This window comes from Cryptomeria japonica, chromosome 6 (assembly GCF_030272615.1).
Source record: "Cryptomeria japonica chromosome 6, Sugi_1.0, whole genome shotgun sequence".
NCBI lineage: Eukaryota > Viridiplantae > Streptophyta > Pinopsida > Cupressales > Cupressaceae > Cryptomeria > Cryptomeria japonica.
The window spans coordinates 110838738-110860750 of NC_081410.1; the positions used below are offsets into that span (position 1 = coordinate 110838738).

Below are 22013 nucleotides of genomic sequence, written 5' to 3' on the forward strand. Positions count from 1 at the left end.
TAGGGGGAAATTTGCGCTGATAAAAGTAGGGAAATTTTAACCTCCGAGTCTGATTAGGCTCCAATTCTATATAACAACATATATTTTCATTTGGTGCATCAAGAGTTGGAAAGAGTTTGCATCTCATTTGATCATAATGATGACATGGATTTTTTATTCCAGGAGTTTTGTAATATTGTATACATTTGACAATATTTATATATCTATGTTTCTTATTTTCTTCAGCTGCAATTTGTGTTTATGCTTATGTGATTGATGTATACTTGTGATGTAATCAAACTAGCTTCTATTTGATGATGTTGTTGTGTCTTTAAGGTGTATTTAATAAAGGGTGCATGAAACAAGTTTTAAATCTTTAAAAATCTCTAAATTTCTTGAGTTTTTCACTTCGCCGAGTCCAACCAAGTTTGAGCTGAGTTTTAACTCCCGAGTCCGAGTCTCGGTCCCGAGTCGAGTTAGCCTCACCGAGTCCGAGTCTCGTTTCTTTGCAGTTCATCCTCTCTTGCAAAAGATTATTTTTGTTTTGTAGGTGATTTGGAGTGTAGGGAGTTCACAATCAACTCCTACATGGCTGCAAACCCCTTCTCAAATATAGGAGATGGAACCTCCGGAGGAGTCGATCTGCTTTCCTCAGATTTTGTTGGGTGCACTTTGGAATAAGGACCTCACCATTGAGCCTAGAAGGCCCAAAAACTCTCTTTTTCATATATAATATTTCATATTTTGGCATTTGAAATTTTTTTGGCATTTTTTTATTTTTGCATTACTATCTTAAATTTGATATCCAAATGGTCATTAGCTGGGATTGTGTTAAATTTGACAACCTCCTACTTGTCACAACAGTGTTGTTAACACTCAGCCTAGCTCGCCAGAGGACTGTCGTAAATTTGATGACCAAACAACTATCATTAGGGCCCTTCGTTGCCTCTTAAGCCCTCATTGGGCAGTTTTTTTCTAGAAGCCATAACTTGACTCGGGTATTAGATTTTGGCAAAAGAGATATTGTTGGAAATCTGATTTCAAGAACTTTCTAGTGGTATCAGTCTCGCTCAGAACTTTTTGCCACAATCTCCGATTTTTGCAATTCTTGCATTGTTGAAAAGATACACGTGAGATCTTTCATGCCATCCATACACTTTTTCTAGAGTCAGCCCTAGTTACATTTTATTCAGTTTTTTGTCATATTTGCATTCTAAGTGATTACTTGGACATGTTGGCACTTGGGAAGGTGTTGTTTTGATCAAATCAATTCCTTTCAACCCCGTTTCATGTATTGATCTTTGATTTATCATTTAAAAAATATATCATTGTAATAATTATGGGTTATGTGACTCATCCTTTTGTAAACAATTTGACTAAGGATAATTGAATCTTGGCAAAAAGGCATCCTATCACATTTTAGGTGGCTCAATCTTTTGCCTCATCTTTATCGGCTCATCCTTGAGCCAGAGATAATGGAAAAAAATTAATTTGGAGTTATAAAAATGATCATATCATAGGATTGATTGGTGCAAGCATAAGCACAAGCATCGTCTGAGAGACCTACTATCCTATCTCAGGAATAAAGTGTCGATGTATAGTTTGGACCAAGATTTGGGAGATCTATGGAGATCCAAATAATCCACCATTTCCACATGATCTTGCACCAGATTGCTTCATCCACTTGATGATATTGATAATCTACCTTTTGATGATGTTACATTAGAGGATCTTGAATTTGATGTAGTACTTGAGTGTCTGGATGATCAAGAGATCTCTCTAACAGCTCCCACTTCTCTAATTGAGATGGCCTTTCCATCTTTTGTTGCTGATTCATTGAGAGATTTCAATGATTCTCTGAAGTAGGTAAATCATTGTCTTTCAGATATATGTTTGTGGGATAGTTACTTGATAGGTGTTTCATACTTTTTTTTGAAGTCTCACATTTCAAATTTGGAGGATGAATTTGAGGGTTTATCTCACCTATTTGATGAGAGTCATGGAATATTTGTTGTCTTATCATCTTTTTCTTTGGATCTAGTTCAACATAAGTTACCACTTGATCCTAGTTTTGCCACCTTCTATTTTGATTAGGTATGTACCTAATTGGATTGTGGCGTCATCTATTGTGGAAATGGCAATGCATGAGAAGATATTTGAGACATCATCATAGATATGGATCTTTCCTCCTACCAATTCCTATTTGGAATGGGAAGGATTCCTTCTTTTGTTCTTGGTCAATCTTCTTCCCAAAGGGAGAAATGTTGTTTGTAGGCATTGGATCATGTTTTGTCTTCAAGTATTCACTATTTCTGTAGGATATTACACATTGTGAGGGGCTACATTCTCTCTTTCCTTCCTATGGAGGGATAATTGATTGTACATTTATAATGGTTGTTGTTTTTGAGGGGTATCATTGAGTCTTCCATTCATCACTCTTCTATCACTTGTTCTTGTTTCTTTTCTTTCTCTCTTTTGGAGAGGAGTTTTTTCCCAATGGATTTTCTTGTTTTCTTCATTTGTGAAAGATTGCATTATAAATGGGTACTATTATCACAAAAGCTTGCACCCTTGCTGAGCTATCAACTCAGCAACCTTGTGAAACATGGAAACAACCCCGAAGTATGGGACCTTGCGCAAGGGGGTTGAATCTCTGGAGAAGGCCGACTTCCTTCTCAATCTAGGTGTAGGTGTTGAACCAACTCAACACGTCAAAACTTACTCCTAAGCCTATCTTAACAACTTGCAGAGGAAAAGAAAAGAGAGAAATGCTTAAAATAAAAAGAGGTGATGCACCAAGAAGAGATTGTTTCTTTCCCTCCCCGAAATGACACAAAGAATCAACTGAAATACCCAGGAGATGCACAAACTTTAGTTGTATGAGTGACCCCAATGCATGTATGGAGGTTAGAATTCGCTGAATGTCAAGAGGGGAGAAGGTTTCCCACAAGTCACACTCAGAAATAAATTAACACAATATATATGAGAGAAGAGCCACAAAACATACACCTATGATGAAGGTAAGGAAACATACACAACATACATAAGTTGAAGGAAGGCAAGAATGGTGATTTCAATTCATTATAAGGCCAATGGTCAAACTTGTAGCTGCACAAATGCAAGATAAATACAAGAGAAGTCAAAGAGCATAGGATAGCTCAAGCCGGTAGGGAGAGAACCCTTTACAATGAGGCTTAACAACCTTTATATAGAAAACAGGTCGTAGAGGAGAGAAGGAAGAGAAGCCTTGACCCTTGTGTGTGTAGGGAAATGTCAGTCAGGGAATGCAGGGAAGTGCATGCACCTGACATTGTGTACATGCACCTGACATTGTGTACATGCAAGCAACTTGGCCATACCCTGAAAACACAATCCTAAGAAGAAAGGGACTTCAAGAAGGTGGATTGACTGACATTCCAAAGTTAGAGCATGCAAGCATGACATACGTAACCACAAATAAGCATGGCCTTGTACCTCTCTTGATGGAAATCCCGCAAACATCATTAAATGCACCCCTGTAGCTCCACAAAAGAAGGTGCACAAGTCACAAGAGTCGTCGAAGCATTTAAATCTTTGAGTGTTGATCACGCCATTTGGAAGTGTTACCTTAGGGTTCCCGAGTTTCGAGAAAGAGGGAAGGAGGCAAAGCGAAAAGAACTTCTGAGCTTCAGGGTTCCGGAGTTCAGAAGAACTGGAGAGTAGGCAAGAAAGGAACTTCAGAACCTTGGGGTTCTGGAGTTCCGAGGAACTCGAAAAAAAGGCAAGGAGGGAACTTCAGAACCACGGGGTTCCAGAGTTCCGGGAAAGAGGAAGGGAAGCAAAGGAAAGGAGCTTCGGAACCTCAGGGTTTTGAAGTTCTGGGGAACAGAAGAAGAGACAAGGAAAGGAAAAGGTTAAGGAAAGGAACTTCGGAACCTCGGGGTTCTGTGGAAAGAAAGGAAAAGGCCAAGGAGGGAACTTCAGAACCACGGGGTTCTGGAGTTTCGGGAAAGGGAAAGAGAGGCAGCAAGGAAGGAACTTCAGAACCTCGGGGTTCTGGAGTTCCGGGAAGAAAGAAATGGCTAAGGAAGGAACTTCGGAACCTCGGGGTTCCGAAGTTCCGAAGAAGGCAAGGGAAAGGAACTTCGTAACCTCGGGGTTCCGGAGTTCCGGGGAACTGAAGAGGAGGAAGGAAAGGGAGGAACTTCAGAACCTTGTAGTTCCGGAGTTCCGGGAAAGGGAAGAAGAGAAGGCAAAGGGAAGGAACTTCGGAACCTCGGGGTTCCGGAGTTCCGGAGAACAGAAGAGGAGACAAGGAAAGGAAGGAACCTCGGAACCTCGGGGTTCCGGGGAACTTCGGAAAGAAGACGAAGGAAAGGAACTTCCTCTAGACAAGACAACACTTCACACTTCATAAATCCACTACTTTTATCCTTGATCAACTGGGGCAGCGCTGGTCCATGGATCGTATCTCTGATTGGTTCTCAGTGATGGGCCAAGGGTGTCATAAAATGACAACAGGTACCTAACATGGCCTAATAGCCGAGACCCATAATAATTATCATATTTTGCATCATTTGCATAATAATCTACTACTCCATAAGTTGCACTTAAGGGGGGTTGTTGTTGTGAATAAGGTATTTTACGTAACTACTTTACTAGTAGGTCCTATTCACATGCTTAAATTTACTTAGGTCCTAGGGAATCTTTCTAGAAGGTTGTTAGTTGTCATAAGATCTGATCTTATCTTTGGCATTTGATTCTTGTTTCCTAGGTCATTTTAATAATTGTCGAGTTAGTTGTCTCATAACATGGATTACGACACATGTCACAATCTTTCTTAATCCTACCTATCAACTTTGTTTTTATAAGCAAGGCATCCTATGTACATTTTATATTTCAATCAGTTCATTCAAGCATCCATAATCAAGCAAGGCATTTCTACCATTCTCTTTTGTGGAAGGTCAATTTTGTTTTGCAAGTGATCCTAGGGTGTAGGGAGTTTACAATCAACTCCTACTTGGGAAGGTCAAAGATTGTCATTGATAGCACTTAGAATAGTGCAAGAAAAATCAATGCCAATGGAAGGTTCTCTCCTCAATGTTAGAGGAACAAAAAATGCATGAAGAGGCTATTGTTCGAGCTTCATGTGAGCTTCATGTGTGTAGGGAGTTGTGTAAGCAACAATGTGTAGGGCTGTCCCATGAAATCAAGTGCATTTTATAAGTTGCATAGAGCATGAGGTCAATATGAAACCATTAAGTGCAGTTAGCATTGTACCTTTTAGTTATGTTGATATGTCGAGTGGATTATTGAGGGCTATGTGCTGTGGTTGGTTTAGTTTTGTTTGAAGGACGCGTTGGCTTGGTTTGTTATTGCCTAGTCATGTTGCAAGTTAAGTAATCCTAATGTAGGCATGGGGATGAGAGTTACTCATTCTAAATTTTAGTAGGCTTTTGGGGACCAAAATCCTCCCTAGTGGGGAGGTGTGATATGAGAAATTGGTCAAAACATATTGGACCTATGGGGCCATGGTGCTTCATGTTTGTTGGAGTGTTTACAAGGAGACCATAGTGATCTCATCAAATACTTAGGTGAGCGCATCAATACCATGGGAAACATACGTTTGCCCCTTGGTGGAGTTGGTGATTTTGCCAAATCTCAAACAAAATGTGGAATATGAAGAGTTGTCATCTTTCGGTTTTCCAATTTGTCATTTCATCTTCCATTTTTCATGTATGGAAGGATGGAGGAATGTTATATATTTCTTTCCTATGCAGTGTGTTGGGTTGGTGCTCATTTATATGTTGGTTTTAGTCCATGCTAAGACTATTGCATGTGTCTTTGTGTGTCTATTCATGGTGAGGATGTTGTTGGTGTTATTGGAGCTTTGAGATTGTGATTGTTATTTATTGAAGTCATTTTAACAATGTAAACATTTGTATTCAACCTTTGCATAGTAGTATAAGGAGTGTTTTGTTTCTAGAACTGGAGTTTTTTACCCAACGCTAGGTTTTCTTGAGGGCAACTTGACATATTCATGTTTTTCATTTTTCTTTTCTATAATTTTAAATTGATGAGGTGGTTTATGTTGTTTCCTTGATATGCATGTTTCTTTGTTGATTTGACAACCATTAGAGATAGTTTGTAGTGTAAATTAAGGGTTTGTTGAAGTTAATATGTTGGATATTTGTTTCTAATGGCACACTGAGGAATATCCTCCCTATTTACAAATCAATTTCATCCAGAGTTCCGTGACTTGCCATGACTTGCCAAAACTCGGCGAGTCACGGGCCAAGTGACCCTCGACGAGTCTTGGGTGGCTTGGACCCAAACTCGGCGAGTCATGGCGAGTCATGGATTAGACGCCTTTGTAGGAAGGACCTAGGCTCCTCTGAGCCATAGACTTGTAGTTGTTTTACTTTTGATATATGTGTGGAACTGGAACATTTGAATTTTGATGTCATGGATTTCATATTCCATGAGTTTTATAATATTTTTACATTTGACACTATTTATATATCTATGGTTATTGGTTGCTATTTCCTTCGGCTACAATTTGCGTTTATACTAATGTGATCGATGTATACTTGTGTATGTGATCAAATTAACTTCTATTTGATGATGTTATTGTGTATTTAAGGTTTGTTTAATAAAGGGTGCATGAAACAAGTTTTAATTCCTTAAAAATCGCTCAATTTCTTGGGTTTTTCACTTTGCCGAGTCCTGTCGAGTCCTGGCCGATCCAAGTCCCGAGTTGAGTCACCCTTGCCGAGTCCGAGTCTCGTTTCTATGATTTCATCACATGTTGGAGAGGTCAATTGAGGGCAAGAAGCATTGCAGTTGGCACATAGGGAGTGAGGTGCATGGAAAGCATTAGAGATAAATATAGGGGAGGAAGGTGAAGAGTTTGGTGAGTGCTAAAGAAGTTTGGGTACAAATCAAATATTTGATTTCATTTGATTCCCTGCTATGAGAACAATGTCTTATGCAGACACAAACTCTCCTAATCTTGCAGAGATTTATGAGACCTTTGACATGTTTGGGAGGGACAGAGCAGCAGTTAATGTGAAAGACCCCCCTGCCCCTCCCTAACATTCTGTAGTGGTCATCTTCTTCTCATTTTCAGTGTAGTTTGAAGAAGATGAACCCTCCTATATATGTGGCAGCATCTGCAATGAATCCCAAGTGGTGTATTGGTTTCATTTGAAGCCCCTTCTACGAGAATGATTTGTTATGCAGACACAAACTCTTCTAATTTTGGAGAGATTTATGAGACCGTTGACATGTTTGGGAAGGACAGAGCAGCAGTTCATGTGAAATACCCCCCTGCCCTCCCCTTAACATTCTATAGTGGCCATCTTTTTCTCATTGTTCAGTGTAGTTTGGAGAAGATGAACTCTCCTATACATGTGGCAGCATCTGCAATAGTTCCCGAATGTTATATTTCTTAGGCTTAGGAGAGCTCCTTTTAATGATGAAGAGTTGTTGGAGGGATTCATGAAGGCCTTAGAAAACCGTACTCTAGTGAGGAGGTGTGAAGTTGAGGGTGTGCCATTTTTTCTGATCTTGGTGGCTTCTAATGATTAACTAGACAGGATGGGTATGGTCACCTAGATGGACCCTGTTGATTGGTGGAGCCTACATTGCAGTTCTACGCTGTCCTGGTGCATGGTAGTCATCTGCCCTATGACTGGTAGTTATTTTCTCCATTGCTGGGAGGAACTGGTCCACTTATAACTTTATCCACTCCATCAAGAGGAACAAGCTTACTTCTTGTAGAATGGAGAAGCTAGTAGGTATACATTGCGGCTTGCATCTCCTGAATTGCAAAATGGTTGAGTATAGAGACTCCTCTAGCATGATGGGATGTTGAAATTGACAAGCCTTTGCAGGTTGACAAGGGTGATGGACAAGTGGGATTGATTGGTATTCCATTGGATACACTATATTGTGCTTATTTCTGGTCAAGCATCAGTCAAATGATCAAATGAAGTTTGCAGATTACATCGAGCAGGTTTTCTAATGTGATGTTAATATACTGCTGTGCTGAAGTCAGCAAACCTTTTTGATAGAAAAATCCCCTTTTTTGAACTTAGACCTTTGACTGGAATGGGCTTGTTGAAGATCCTGTCCTTATATTTCTATATGTTAAGTGAAGGGCTGGTGTGGCACTAGTCAGCTCAATCAGCTCTACTATAATAATAAATATTGTGTAAAGCTAGGCCAGTCAGGAGACAAAAAGTTGGCTTGTTTATAACTTCACAGGTTATCATATCTAACAAATGACTATCATGATGGTGCCATAAAAAATAGCAATGTTCCAATAATATAAAAGCCATGAATGATGCTGTTACGCAAGGGCAATCAGGATAGAAGGTAGATTTGTTTATGACTTTATACTATGTAGTAAAAAAAAAATAAAAAATTGCAACTAACAAAATTACTGTGCCATGTAGATGCCATAAAAGAGAATGATGTGGTGATAAGGTCAGCTTTTATTAGGCAGTCAAACCATCATTTTATGTTTGGTTCACATATTTTTTGCATCTTTGGTCATAGGCAAAATTTTAGTAGTTTGAACACATTTATTTATTTTTTTCTACAGGGGAGGTACACCCGGGACTGTAAAAATGGTGGTCCATTTGTGAAGCTTGATGATTTCTGTGTTTCGTGTCAAGAGTTTCACTGTGCTTATACCTGAATTCTTTACCATATGCCATCTGACCTATTTTCTTTTAAACTTGAGCAGGTGTAATGCTTGTCTGACTCTGGTTGTTCACCCTGCCAGGCAAATTCAGAAGTGAAGTACAAACACTTATTGCTGGATGCCGAAGAGTACGAGAAGTTTTAAATAGGACTTGTGATAATTTGGTGAAGGAAGTATTGTCTCTTGATGCTGTAAGTTCTAAATAATTCAATTAATTGTGGCCTTTGTCTTTGACTATTTCTCTTATACATGATGCTCACATCCTTTTCTCTATGAAGTAAACAAACTTAATATTTTGTGAAGGGTGATATCAAACTTAACCAACCTGAGAGGTGGGTCTCCTCGGAAGGTTTGTGATGCCTATAAGCTTTTTTCCAATTTGGGATTTTTTATAGGAATGCCAGCTGAACATTTGCTTTCTTTGTGAGTTTGCATTTGATATTCCTTTGCACTGTAACTATTTTTGTAACAAGTACTTTATACATTTTTGTGTTTAATTTAGAAATATTGTCAGGTAGCAAGAATATCATGTTTATAGGTCAAGGACATGTGGAAAATTCCTGCCATCACTTATTTGCATGGGAGAAATAAATTATATTAATGTCCGTGAAAAACAAAAGGTAGGTCAATGTAATATCCCCAAATGAATATTTTATGATATTTACACAATCTTAATCCACTTTAAAGAGTTGGCTTCACTAGAAAAATCAAATATTATTGATTGCTATTAAAATCATGTATGCAGTAGTTATCGATAATAAATCATCTAGTTTGAAGCGGCAGATTAAGGAACAGCACTAAATGATATAAACCCACAGCCAGAAATAAGAGTTGATTTGAAAATTAAAATGTATGCAGTTGATCCAGCAATAGCATGCTGAACAAATAAACCAGAATATATAATCAGCGTGAACTCAGCTTATTGAAATTGCAGATTTTATTCATATAACCATTTGCCCTCTACTTAGTACTCCTGTGCCAGTTCCACAATGATTTGTCAAACCCTTCTGCTGATTGATGTTGTTGCAAATTGATATGATTGGCCCAGTTAGACAGCAGATTGATTTACCCAAATGGTTGCTGCCTCAATGAGCTACAGACTATATTAATTGCTGCAATCTTGAAGAATATGAATTCCTGTAAACCAATTATGAATTTTAAATTTGAAAGGATATTTCTTTAATTACAAACTGAAAATTAATCAAATCCGCACAATGGTGGTTTTTTGTGTGAAATCAATCCAAGAAATTGTGGGTTTTCATCCTTCGATTCCAGACCTAAAGGGTTTTCGTCCCTAGGGAAATCGAGCCAGATTCCAATGCTTGAACAAGGAGTAGAAATCAGAAAACAGAATGGTTGATCAATATACGACCTCCTTGCTTGGTCTCTCTTAAATTGATTTTCCCTCCAAAAGACATAACTCTTCAAATTTCTTTAATGATCTTTGATTGATATTGAGAGGAATTATTTAAAATAAACCTTAATTATAAGAGACCTTATTTATATTTTAACTTTACTTGAGGCACTCTTTATTATAATTTTAAACCCAGTTCCCTAGTGCAGAATTCCCAAAACCCATGGAAAATGTATGATGGGTCTTTTGGTTCAACTTGGCTTAATTTAAAAAAAAAAAAGGGACAGTACAGTCAATTGGACTCAAAAATGTAATTAATGAGTGAGCAACAATAACACAAGGGAGCTTGGAGGTCCAACATGTAAATACAAGAAGGGGCTACAAAATAAAAGGAAAAACTAAAGAATCTACTAACTATTTTGGACAAACCCAAAAAGGTAAATCCTAAATATGCTAGAAACTGCTAACACGTATCTTAAAACATGATAAATACTATGAGAGCAAGATCCTTGCCAAAGAAGATACGGTTCATAGAGACTATCTCTGACAAGAAGGCTAACCCTAATATGTATTAGAGATCCCAAAGGACTGTTATGGAGCCAATAAAGCATCTAATAATTTATATAGGAGAGTGTCTTAGACTAAGTGGACCTTCTTTTGCCATAATGAACTATAAAATGATCCCATTTGACTTCATCACAGCAAGGAAGAAGAGGTTTTAGAATAGAAGCAAATACTTGATTGCTGAATAATGTTCAATATGCTAAGGGACATTTCAAACTAGGCCTTAGAAAAATAGAAAAATGACTATTTTTGGCTTTTAGATGACATTGTTGGTTTCCAATTGGTATTAGTTTTGGCTAATTAAGGGTGTGGTCCCATGAGGGGGCTTAAACTTCTATTTTCATGGAGCAGGAGGTCCCATGAAACAAAAAAAATTATGCTACAGGTTTATTTAGAATCTTTTCCTAAAAAATAGCAGCCCCTACTTTTTAGGACTGCATATTTCAGCGGGCGAAATTGCGGTGGGGCTAGAAATTGCCCCACCAGCTTAGGGTTGATATCTGCCACTTGTCACTTTTTTAAGTTTAGATTGCTGTTAAAAAATAATTTTGGAGGGAAAATAAGTTTTTTAACTTGTATTTCTCATAGTAGAAAGAATAGAAGACAAAGTTATGTATCCATGAGACCATCAGCTTCCGTAAATTTAGGAGCTTAAATTTTTAAGCAGAACTGTGCTACAAATTTCATGGGACCATCCGCTTAAAAAAATTCCTAAAAAACCTCTGCAACACCTGCTCTATTTTTTAGGAAGCCCCCCTCCATGGGACCCCAGCCTAAGTGATCTTTTATCAAGAAGTAGTTTCTTAATCAACAATAATCACCCCTAGATGACAAGTGTTGGTTTTGTCACGTGACAAAAATGGTTGGCAACATTCCAATTTCTTCAATTGTTCAACTTTTGTCAATTCTTGATCTTTTGTTTTGCATAGAAACAAGGAAGAAGAGGTTTCAAAACAAAGGTGGATTCTTGAATGTTGGAGAATGTACAAGATGGCATTTGACATCTTAGACTAGTCTTTGGCAAAAGAGAAAACTAAGAAAATGAGTGTTTCTAGCTTTTCGATGAAATTATTGGTTTGCAATAGGCAGTAGTTTAATCCAAATAAGCAACATTTTTGTCAAGGAGTGATTGTCTTGATTGACAATTGTGGTTCCATAATAAAAGTGACATTTTTATAATCACCATTTGATGACAAGCAATGGTCTTGTTATGCCACAAAACTGGCTCGTGGCATTCAGTTGCGCCAATTGGTCAACTTTTGTTGACTCTTGATCTTCTATTTTGCATGATAAAGCCTTAGCAATCTAATATATGCCCAAATCATGTAATTAGAGGGCATGCAATTCAGAATTTCAAGAAAATTCAAACTATTCATTGTTCCTAGATAGACTTTAGTTAGGCGAAAAAAGAAAACAGCAAGGTGTTAGGGAGGGTTGTTTGACACAATAGTGACTGAATTGAGCTAGATTTAGGCTAGTAGAAGGGCCAAAAGACTTAGATATTTGTTTCCATTGGAGTTGTGGATTTAAGTGAGTTGTACCTCACATTTTTGTTGGATTTTTCTCCCGCATGTGGGTTTCTCCATATTAAATCCTTGTCTTCAATTTGTTCTGTTGCTTGCTCTCATTTTCCTTACTTGAGTTTATTGTTGCTTAAGAATTCCAATTTTTTGTCCATATGAATCTCCATTTTGGTGACTACTGTATGGATCTAAGTCACAAGGTCTATATTTGAGTTTGAGTTTTCCACGGAAAAAATTGAATCAAATTCATCAATGATAATTCTAAAAAACAAAGTCTTGATTGAGTTCAATGATTATAAATTGAATTTTTATTATGATATTAAAATACATACTATGAAATTTTGTTTGTTGGCTCAAGAAATATTGTTGAGCATCAACATTCAAGCTAAGGGTGTTAAAATTGTTGATTATTTTCATCCCTGTTCACAAGATGCTTAAATCTTCAAGATTTGTTAGGAAAAGTTGGTCTAGAAACTTATCAACACCTAAAGCCTTATGCTTTCTATTGGATCAAAGAAGGTGCAGATTTTTTGCTGGTAGACAATGCAGATTGAGGCTTGATGCTAACTCCAATTTTTTTGATGTAGTAGCTGTAGATTTTGTTTCTTTGGATGTGTGTGGAGTTGTATTTGGTAGCCCTACATGTTTGACGAAAAAGTTGTCGATTTTGGAGGGAAAATGAGTACTAACTCATCAAGGGCAGACAAATTTTAATGTTGTTTGCTTACAACGGCAAGAAAGAGTAGCCTCAAGGGGTCCTAGATCTCCATGGGATAAGGATGGTGAGTAGAATCATTAGGATCATTCCCTTGGAGGAGAAAACAAATGTTGAAGTTCATTTGCATAGTTGGAGATATGTTTTATAATGTCCCCTTCTGGGATGATCCTCAATCTTGCCCTAAAATCACAAGTTCAATTAAAAATAAGAGATGTAATATAGTTAGAATTAGAACTTTATCGATTAAAATGTCTTTAGTAAGATAAATCCTGGTTTAGGTTCTGCAATCATGTTAGTTAACATTTAAATTAGTAATTTGTAATATTATTACTTTCATGAGGGTTAGGGATCATTAATATATACAAGAAATGCAATATATAAGCAATTGCATTAAATAGTACTTATAATCAATTTGAATAAGTATTTTAAGTTGACTGTTGAATAATATCACGCATTGGGATTTAATTCCAAGAATCAACCATAGTAAGGATTAGTAAAGAACCACGATTGAGTGTCGGAAACCATTCACCACATCTAAGCCCAAAGGAGCGGAACATCCCACTAAGACAACTCAACCCCTTGGCCCACAAGTGGAAGGACCCCTGGTCCATCCAATCTTGGGTGGGCTACTTAGAAGGGGAACCCATTTTGGCTTTCTCAAACATGTCTCCTTAACCCATACATGATTGCTTCTTCACTTTCCACAATCAAACATTGGGGGGAATAGGAGAGTGCAATACAAAAGGGCACCCAAAACCATTTGCCACAACTAAGCCCAAGAGCATGGAGCATCCAACTAAGACAACTCGACCGTTTGGTCCACAAGTGACAGGACCTCTTAGCCCATCCAACTTGGGGTGGGCTACTTAGAGGGGAAACCCATATCTGCTCATCCCAAATGCATTTCCTTCTTAACCCACATGTGATTGTTTGTGGGAGAATAAGTAATTTAATGAATAGGTTAGGAATCTATTTTGAATAGCATTTCCGATTATGCCCTATATAATAAATAAATGAGAGATTATATATTAAATATACTATCTTTACAATGCATACCAAAATACCTGTAGAGAACAAGTTATTTGCAGATTTATTTGATGAATGCTGACTTCTGATTTTATTCGCTAAGTGCATCTTAGATAAGGATTTCTGATCTTGTTCGATCTTGCTTGATGAATGCAGATTCATGTAATTGACTTCTGCTTTCCTTTGATGCCTACTCATAACCTCACTAATTCAAGACTGCTTGTATAAAATCAGTTTCTGCTCTCATTTGGCTTGATATCTGATTTCAGATTAATGCTTCTTTCCATTACAGATCAGTATTTCTTTCCTTTATCATTCTATTCCTTATTTCAGATCAGACGCTATTCCATTTCCATTCCATTGATCCTTCCTGGATTCAATTCAAATCTCCTTCAAATCTGCATATTCTACCTTTCAAATCTTCTCAATAATATATGTCTGCCTGCTGTAATGATATATTTATGTCTGCTGTAATGATATATTTATATCTGTTGTAATGATATATTTATGTCCATCTGTAATGATATATTTATGTCTTCTGGAATGAGCCTGCTCTAATTCATATAATGTTTTTTTTTTCACTTTTTTCCTCCCCTCTTTCCATCATCCTTTTATCTTCTACTTATACTATTTCGATAGCCTAAGAGATGCGACCTTATGTAATGTTGCGACTATTTAAGAGAGGTTGGCCATAATATTTAAACTTAATTTATTTTCATCTTATGCACCTTGGTCGGCCTTAATAAAAGGTAATAGCCTTGGAACTTAGTTGGCCCCTAACAATGAAGTGATAATATAATTTATTTTTTCTAGTTGGCCTTTCATGTAATTCTTATCCTTTTACTCTTTGGTCAGCCCTAGCTTAATTTTTATAAAGGCTACAATCTGAATTTTTGAAGACTGCAATTTTATCCTTACAAAGGCTGCAATCTCACATATTGGCAGGGATATGACAGTTTTTTCCAGGTGTTGGTTGGAGACGTGCAAAGTGAGATGGCAACCTGTTGTCCCTTGAGAGGAGCATCCCTTTTACTTTGAGTCTCAATAACTTTTGGGGACCAAAAACCTCCATATTGGGGAGGTGTGATTTACAAAAGTATTTGGTTTGACTTTATGAAGAAGATGTTTCAAAATAGAGGCAAATACGTGGATGTTGGAGAATGTTTATGATTGAATGGGACATCTTATAGTAGGATTTTGTAGAAGAGAAAACTGAGAAAATGAGTGTTTTTGGCTTCTAGGGGAAACCTTTGGTTTCTAGTAGGTGACGATTTCATAACCATTTGGGTGGGTTTGTCCAGATAAGTGGTAGTTTCATTAGAAAGAAATGACAGTTTTTGTAAAGTAGCGGTTTCACAATCAACAACAATAGTTTTTCCATAAAAGGCAATAATTTTTTAATTGTTTCCTAATGACAAACAATGGTTTTGTTATGTGACAAAAAACAACTCAAGGTGTTCCAATTTTTGCAACTGTTCAACTTATATTGACTCTTGGTCTTCTGTCTTGCATTGTTAAGTATTAGTAATTTATTGTAGACCCAAATTGGCTAACTAGAGGACATGCAATTGGGTTAAACTGCTCCTAGGCAAAAAATATTACAATGAGGTATTGGGGAGTGTTGCTTCAGATCCTATCGATGAAGTTGAGTTAGAATCAGGTTAGTAGAAGGTCCAAGAGGTGTAATTTAATTTCCATTGGAGTTGTGGATTTAAATGTGATTAGCTCACAATTTTTCTGTAGTTTTTCCACATAGGGGTTTCTGTAGGTGAAATCATTGGTGCAATTTGTGGTGTTGCTTAGTCTCATTTTCCTTACATTTTTTGAGTTTATTGCTATTTAGGATTTTCAGTTTATCTATATAAATTTGTATTTTTACCAATCAGATCATATGGGAGAGGGTTTATAGTATCTCTCTAATCTCTACCTAAGTTGCCAGTTCTGGTTTGGGCTTGAGTTCCCGTTCGAGCTTCGGGTTCGCGGGTTTGGCAAATTTTTTTTGGGGGGTTTTGTGTTCGTTAGTACAAAAATATACAAAAATAAAAAATATATACATACCTGCATGCAACAGTAGTTAAGTTCAAAATACATCACTATGCTAATAGTTAAATAACATAGCAAAATACACCACCATGTTAAGTTTAGAGAACCAGTTTCTGTCATTCAACTAAGTATTTTATCATAAGATCTTTGTTTCTGGAATTCTAAATTACATAATTGTCATGATATGTGTTGGTTGAAAATTTTGTACACCTGAGAAGGCATTCAAAATTGTGGTTTCGGTCACAATGTGTGAGTTAGAAACTCTCCTAATTCTAAGGGAAGGCTGCCCCTGTCCTACTATTACAAATTAACTGTAACATATAAACACTAATTTAACTTGTTTGGGACAACATCCTTTTCTCTTTTTTCAGAAAAAGATGATATTCTTTTCTCTTTTCATAAAAGAAATTGTAATTAGAGTAACAAATACAAACATTTATGAGATTTCAACAACTACAAAGATAATTATATGAAAGGAAGCAAAGTTTCCATGAAAGCGCAAAGTCTTCCGTCACTTCTCCAGGATGGGAATGTAGAAGCAAAGATCAAAGTCTTCACTTGTTTACTGTCCTATCTACCTTCTAGAATGATTAGTATGATAACAACGTACAACTTACAACAACTCAAAGTATGCTGATATGATGCACATCTAGACTACTATAAATAAGAACAACTACAAGCACACAGTCTTATAATTTCTCTCTATTATGATTACTTAGCTATGATTATTTAATCCTCAATATTTGCATCACAAAGTCTACAAAAAATTAGATTAAAGTTCTTTTCAACAACTTCACTAGAATCTCAAGTACATGCATTAAGTATATCACTATGACATAAGAACACAATGGATATATGAACAAGGCCTCAACACAAAGTTTGAAACTTGAATGCCTTCTTTGTATTGCTTGAGAAACCAATTTACAAGCATAAAACATAAAGTCTTTATCGCTGTAAATTTCTGCAGAGTTTTCTTGCTTGCCGAAAAGATAAAAATTACAAAGAGCACCCTCCGATATATGTAGGAGAGGGGTTGAGAGCAAAAAGTGGGATAAGTCCAACTAAGAAAGACTTTTTCCACAACCACTATAACTAACTATGACTTATTCCAAATTACAGTCCTATTGCCTTTCAACTTGTAATTTGTTTACATGTAATTACAAGTTACAAGAATGCAAGTAATGTGACTACTTGCAATTACAATTTTTAGCATTACATGTAATTTGTCAAAGGGAAATTACAAATGCAAAATTGAAACTAATCTAAGTGTCTGAGACATGACTATTTACATCATCCTCTGTCTAAGAGGTCTTGATGTTGCTGGCAATTGAAGTATTCAAGATCGGTGAAGGTATTTGTCTAGGAACAACAACTTGCATCATTTGACCGTGAATGGTAATGACAGTGACCTCATGAAGGTTAACCATTAAACTTGAAGATAATTAACATTCTTGATTGGTCTCTGTGACAATGAAAGTCACTACTTTTTACCACATAGCTCTGCTATAATGCATTCCTCTACTGCACTACTCCTTCATTTGTCAAGTTCTCTCTTACAATGGCAGACTTCCACATTTAATAAAGGAAAGAAACTATTCCCAATAGTGAGACTATAATTGTCATCCCTGATTCTAGATAAGACTTGACGTAGCCACTGTTCTCTGCTTCATGGTTCATGATATTTTAAACCTCTCTGTGCATATGACAGGGTACTCTTTTCATTTGACATCATTTCTGCCATCAACATATGACAACACTAGCTTTTGCTTGCTGTCCTCACATGCATTAGAATCCCTTGCAATCGGGTTTTGGAAGGTAATCTGCAAGTGGATCGCAACAAGCTTGGAAACGCAGAAATGGGTGGAACACAAGTTGAGAAGGACAAAAATGCTTATGCTTGCAATCTGGTCTTAGAGGCTCGATTACAAGTGAAAGGTAGGTATACGCTTATGTAAAAATAGTTGCAATTAAGTTTCAAAACCCCGATTTCAAGTGCAACCAAACTCGCTTAGAAGTGCAGAGGAGAACAATGCTTGCGATTGGGTCTTGGAACCCTGATTGCAAGCAACCATTACTTACAAGGGAAGGGTAGTACTTGCACAGTTGCAGTCGAGCTTCAAGAACCCGATTGCAAGTAAAGTATTGTAGACATTGCCAAGGTGAAACATGAAGGGCTTGCAATCGGGTTCTAGAGACCTGATTGCAAGTAAAATATAACTTGCAAGGGAAGATAACCCCTACTTACTTGCAGTCGAGTTTCTAGAACCCGATTGCAAGCAACCAAAGTGTGTCTCTTTTCTTTTATAAAACAAACTTGTAATCGGGTCCTAAAAACCCGATTGCAAGTAAAATATACTTTATAAGAACAAACTAACTTGTAATTAGGTTTCAAAACCTCGATTACATGTGATGTCCCCTTCTTGTTGACATCAGTTCTTCAGTGAGGATTAGCCTATCATCCTAACCCTCATAGGCTAATGAGGATGGTTAGAGGGTCTCCTGAGGATTTGTATCATCTCCAATGTTCAGAGTGCTTCAGTTTGGTCTTCGTTTGGCATCATTCGAATTTCGGACATCGTTTGCTCTACTTACTATTTTTAGTAAGTCTTGGGATGTTACAGATGGACTCCTGCTATTTTTAGTAAAGGGGGTATGGTCATATGCAGTTTCCTCATGTCAGCTCCCTCTTTAGACGGCATGCAAAAATGTTGAATAATTAAGGAGATATTAATGTTTATTTGGTTATGAGCTTATATTATAAAGTTATAATATAATTTTATATCATAACTTAAGTGACTTAAGTTGAGGGTCTAGGCATCATACAAAATATTAATTAATTATGTGCACATAACTCAAGGTCATTATTGCATTTAATGATGCCAATTTAATATTAGAACATTTAATGTTATTAAAGTGCTTTATGGGAGAAAATTGAACTTCTTGAGGATTATATATGTTCAACAACAAGAAGTTTGATTTATTGTTGTTTGACATTTATTTTCATGACTTCGTGGAGAGCAGAGACCAAGGGTTTCAGTCTTCATCCGCCATTGGAGAACGGGAAAATCTTCAGTGTGCAACCATCTGAATTGGTGAAATATCCAGTGAATTTGGCTTTCAGAGGGAGCTTCATACAGGGGTTCCATTTGTGCAAAAATTGGTGAGGAATTTGTTGTTTTTGGTGCTGATCACAAGTGGTATTTGCAGACCAAAGGGTCGATGTGATAGGGGTCCATTTCCATGCTTGGCTATTAATTACCTAAGCAACCGTACAAGCTACAGCCACCACTTCTGCTGTGAAAGGGCGTAGATCCCTAGGTGCCACGATTTTGGAGATAGAGGCTTCAATAAATTTCAATAAAAATCTGCAAGGGTTGTGATGGTAAGAGAAGGGGAAACGCAGCATGAAGGGAGCAAAAGACATTCTTTCCAAGGTGCAGACCAATAATTTGCTGCTGTTCGTACATTACCAGCTGCTGTAATTCACCATCAAGCCCACACATTCAAACCTTTGTTCACCAGGTATGATGTAGTATGAGATATTAGACATCAATTGAATTAAATAATTTAAAGGCAATTGAGTTGCAGCCCTTTATGATCTTATATCTATGCTCTTAATGTTAGTGGTTTGCATGCCAACTGTTTGTAACAATGTGTACTAGCTGTAGATGCATATTTCACTTTTGAAAGTCATGTATATGCAAAGGAAGGATTAAATAGAAGCTATTCTTGCTTAGTGCTTCTAGCTTAGACATTATAGAGATCATTTGCAAACAATTTTGGTGCTGTGTAGTCACTTAAACAGAATTATATCAGACTGAAACTCCGATCAGCGCACATAGACGTTGCACGACAACTATTTGACAATATTCCTTAGTGTCTAAAGCTGGTAACTTAAGTTGTAACCAGCAAGGGTTTCTACATTACAAGTAAAGTTGATTTACTTGTAAATTGAACAAAAAGTTCCTACTTGCAGAGACAACAAAATGTTCCTACTTGCAAAGAGGAACTCAAAACCCGAAATTGCACGAAAAGCTAGGAAAATGAAAGCAAAAACCAACCAAAACTTGGACAACGATGACAAACACACCCACTGATGATCTGACATTAACAAATATTAGTTTTAAATCTCATAAAACATGCCTTAGAGAAGAAAACTACGAATTTTGAGTAAAAATTTGTAGGGGTTGTCTATTTTTGGAAATTCAAAAAATTGAGACAACAATATGCCTAGATCCAGGATCCTAGAAGATAAGTTCAAGCAAAATGTGAAGCAATGTATACCTGAGATTAATTTCTAAAAGTGTGTACGCTTAATTCTTTGTGGTAATTTCTTTTTGATGGACATTGTTTTGTTTGAGACCATGGTTTTCAAGTTTGTAATCCAAAGGTGTTGAATGGTGTTCAATTGTGCTTCTGTATTTCTGCTGAGCTAAATTTTTACTCGATAATCCTCCATGATCTCAATGCATTATTTTATCGTCATTAAGTTTCTAAGGTTGTTTTGCTAACTTTATTTCTTTGCTGAAGTGTTTTTACTATCATTGGTGAGGTGGTACCTTCCAATCTGGGCTGCAAGATATCAGCACACATTTTTTAATAACAACTTTCAACAAATACATAATTCATTGCTTTTTCTTTATATCTGTCTTGTAGGTAAGGTGTCTAATAACATTGGATCCCTTAAGATCATCTTTGCTTCTTTGAATTTTCGCATGATTTTTTGACTAGAAAGGAAATGCACCGATTTGGTTTCATTTTGAGTGCTGGATCAAGTTCAAAGCAGATAAGAATATTTATACTTAAAGATTCTTTGGTTGCTTAGTGTGGACCTAATTTTATGAAGATACAAGATTTTAAATGCTTTTTTACTGGTACAAATCCAGGATTCTATTATGGCTGGTTTGAACTAGTCTTATATATTTGTATTTGGTAAAAAAACACACTTTAAAAAAAAACATCACAGACCTTTTTGACAAAAAAAACACTTTAAAGAAGTAATAAAATTTGACTTAAGTGCCAAGTTCCTCCTGGGTTCCTTGAATTTTTCCAAAATTCTGCCTGGGTTCTTCTTGGGTTCGCAGGGCTGAACCCATAGGTTGTGGGCAGGACCCTGTCCAAACTCAGAGGGAACCAAATTAGGACCAAGACCAGGGGGAACTGGACCAGGACTTGGGGGGTCCACCTGCAGAATCCGTAACTTAGATCTCTAATAATGTCCATGGACAGTGATCATCAAGTAGCAATTAGCTCGTGGTATGTGTCTAAATGGATATTGTAAATTGTAAATGAGTAGTAGCACAACCTCTATAATGCAGAATAGAGGATTTGCTTTGTCTAATGTGAGAGGATGGTAGTGAAGGTCTATAATATATACTTGCAAGGAGGGATGTAGTTTTACTAGTCTATTAGTATTCCTATGGGTAATAGTGGCACTCAAAATATGCATAACACCTCAATAAATGAGTAGGGTGGAAGAAGGTAATTAATTTAGTAGTGCTAGTCAATGAATAACACCCATAAGTGCTGCTTCTTGGAGATAATGTCTTGAAAAGCTATAAGGAACTTTGATTGAGATTGTAGAAGATAGTGACTGACCCTTCTACATCTATGTATGGATAGTAAGATCTCTTTCAGCTCTTGTAGTGGAATGGGAAACTAAATATAACGTGCACCTACATCTCCACATCTGAGGGTGAGTAAATGTGACATATAGTTAATCCCTAAGATATATGGTGGCCATTCCTAATCTACTATGGATCAGTGATTTTTGTAGTGGCTAATATTCGCCAATTGGCTATTTTTTGAAATTTGGGAGTCAAAATTTGGCTAATAGTTCAAGTTTTAAGGTGACCTAAATCGCCACATTTTTACAAAAATTTATTTTAGTCTTATTTAAATAGCCAACGAATTTATTTTATTAAATTTTTGAACTCAAAGATTTGCCACTATATTTGATACATGATTGGATCGAATTCACCAAAATATTATAATTTATTGTAGAAATATAAATTAATTTGCTAATAATTATCATAATTATTAGCTACTTTAGGGTTATATTGGTAATCTTTAGTTGCCATCATAGATTTAAAATATAATCTAATGACCATCATTGTA

The 22013-nt window shown here is 36.7% G+C and overlaps 1 protein-coding gene across 1 annotated transcript in view; it reads left to right on the forward strand.

Moving 5' to 3' along the window:
* LOC131051237 (uncharacterized) overlaps positions 1-22013 on the forward strand; it is a 180087-nt gene that overhangs the window by 57389 nt on the left and 100685 nt on the right. The window contains exon 7 of the mRNA XM_057985654.2: positions 8750-8859. Coding sequence (XP_057841637.2) covers positions 8750-8859 — 110 coding nt within the window. The remainder of the gene's footprint in view (positions 1-8749; positions 8860-22013) is intronic.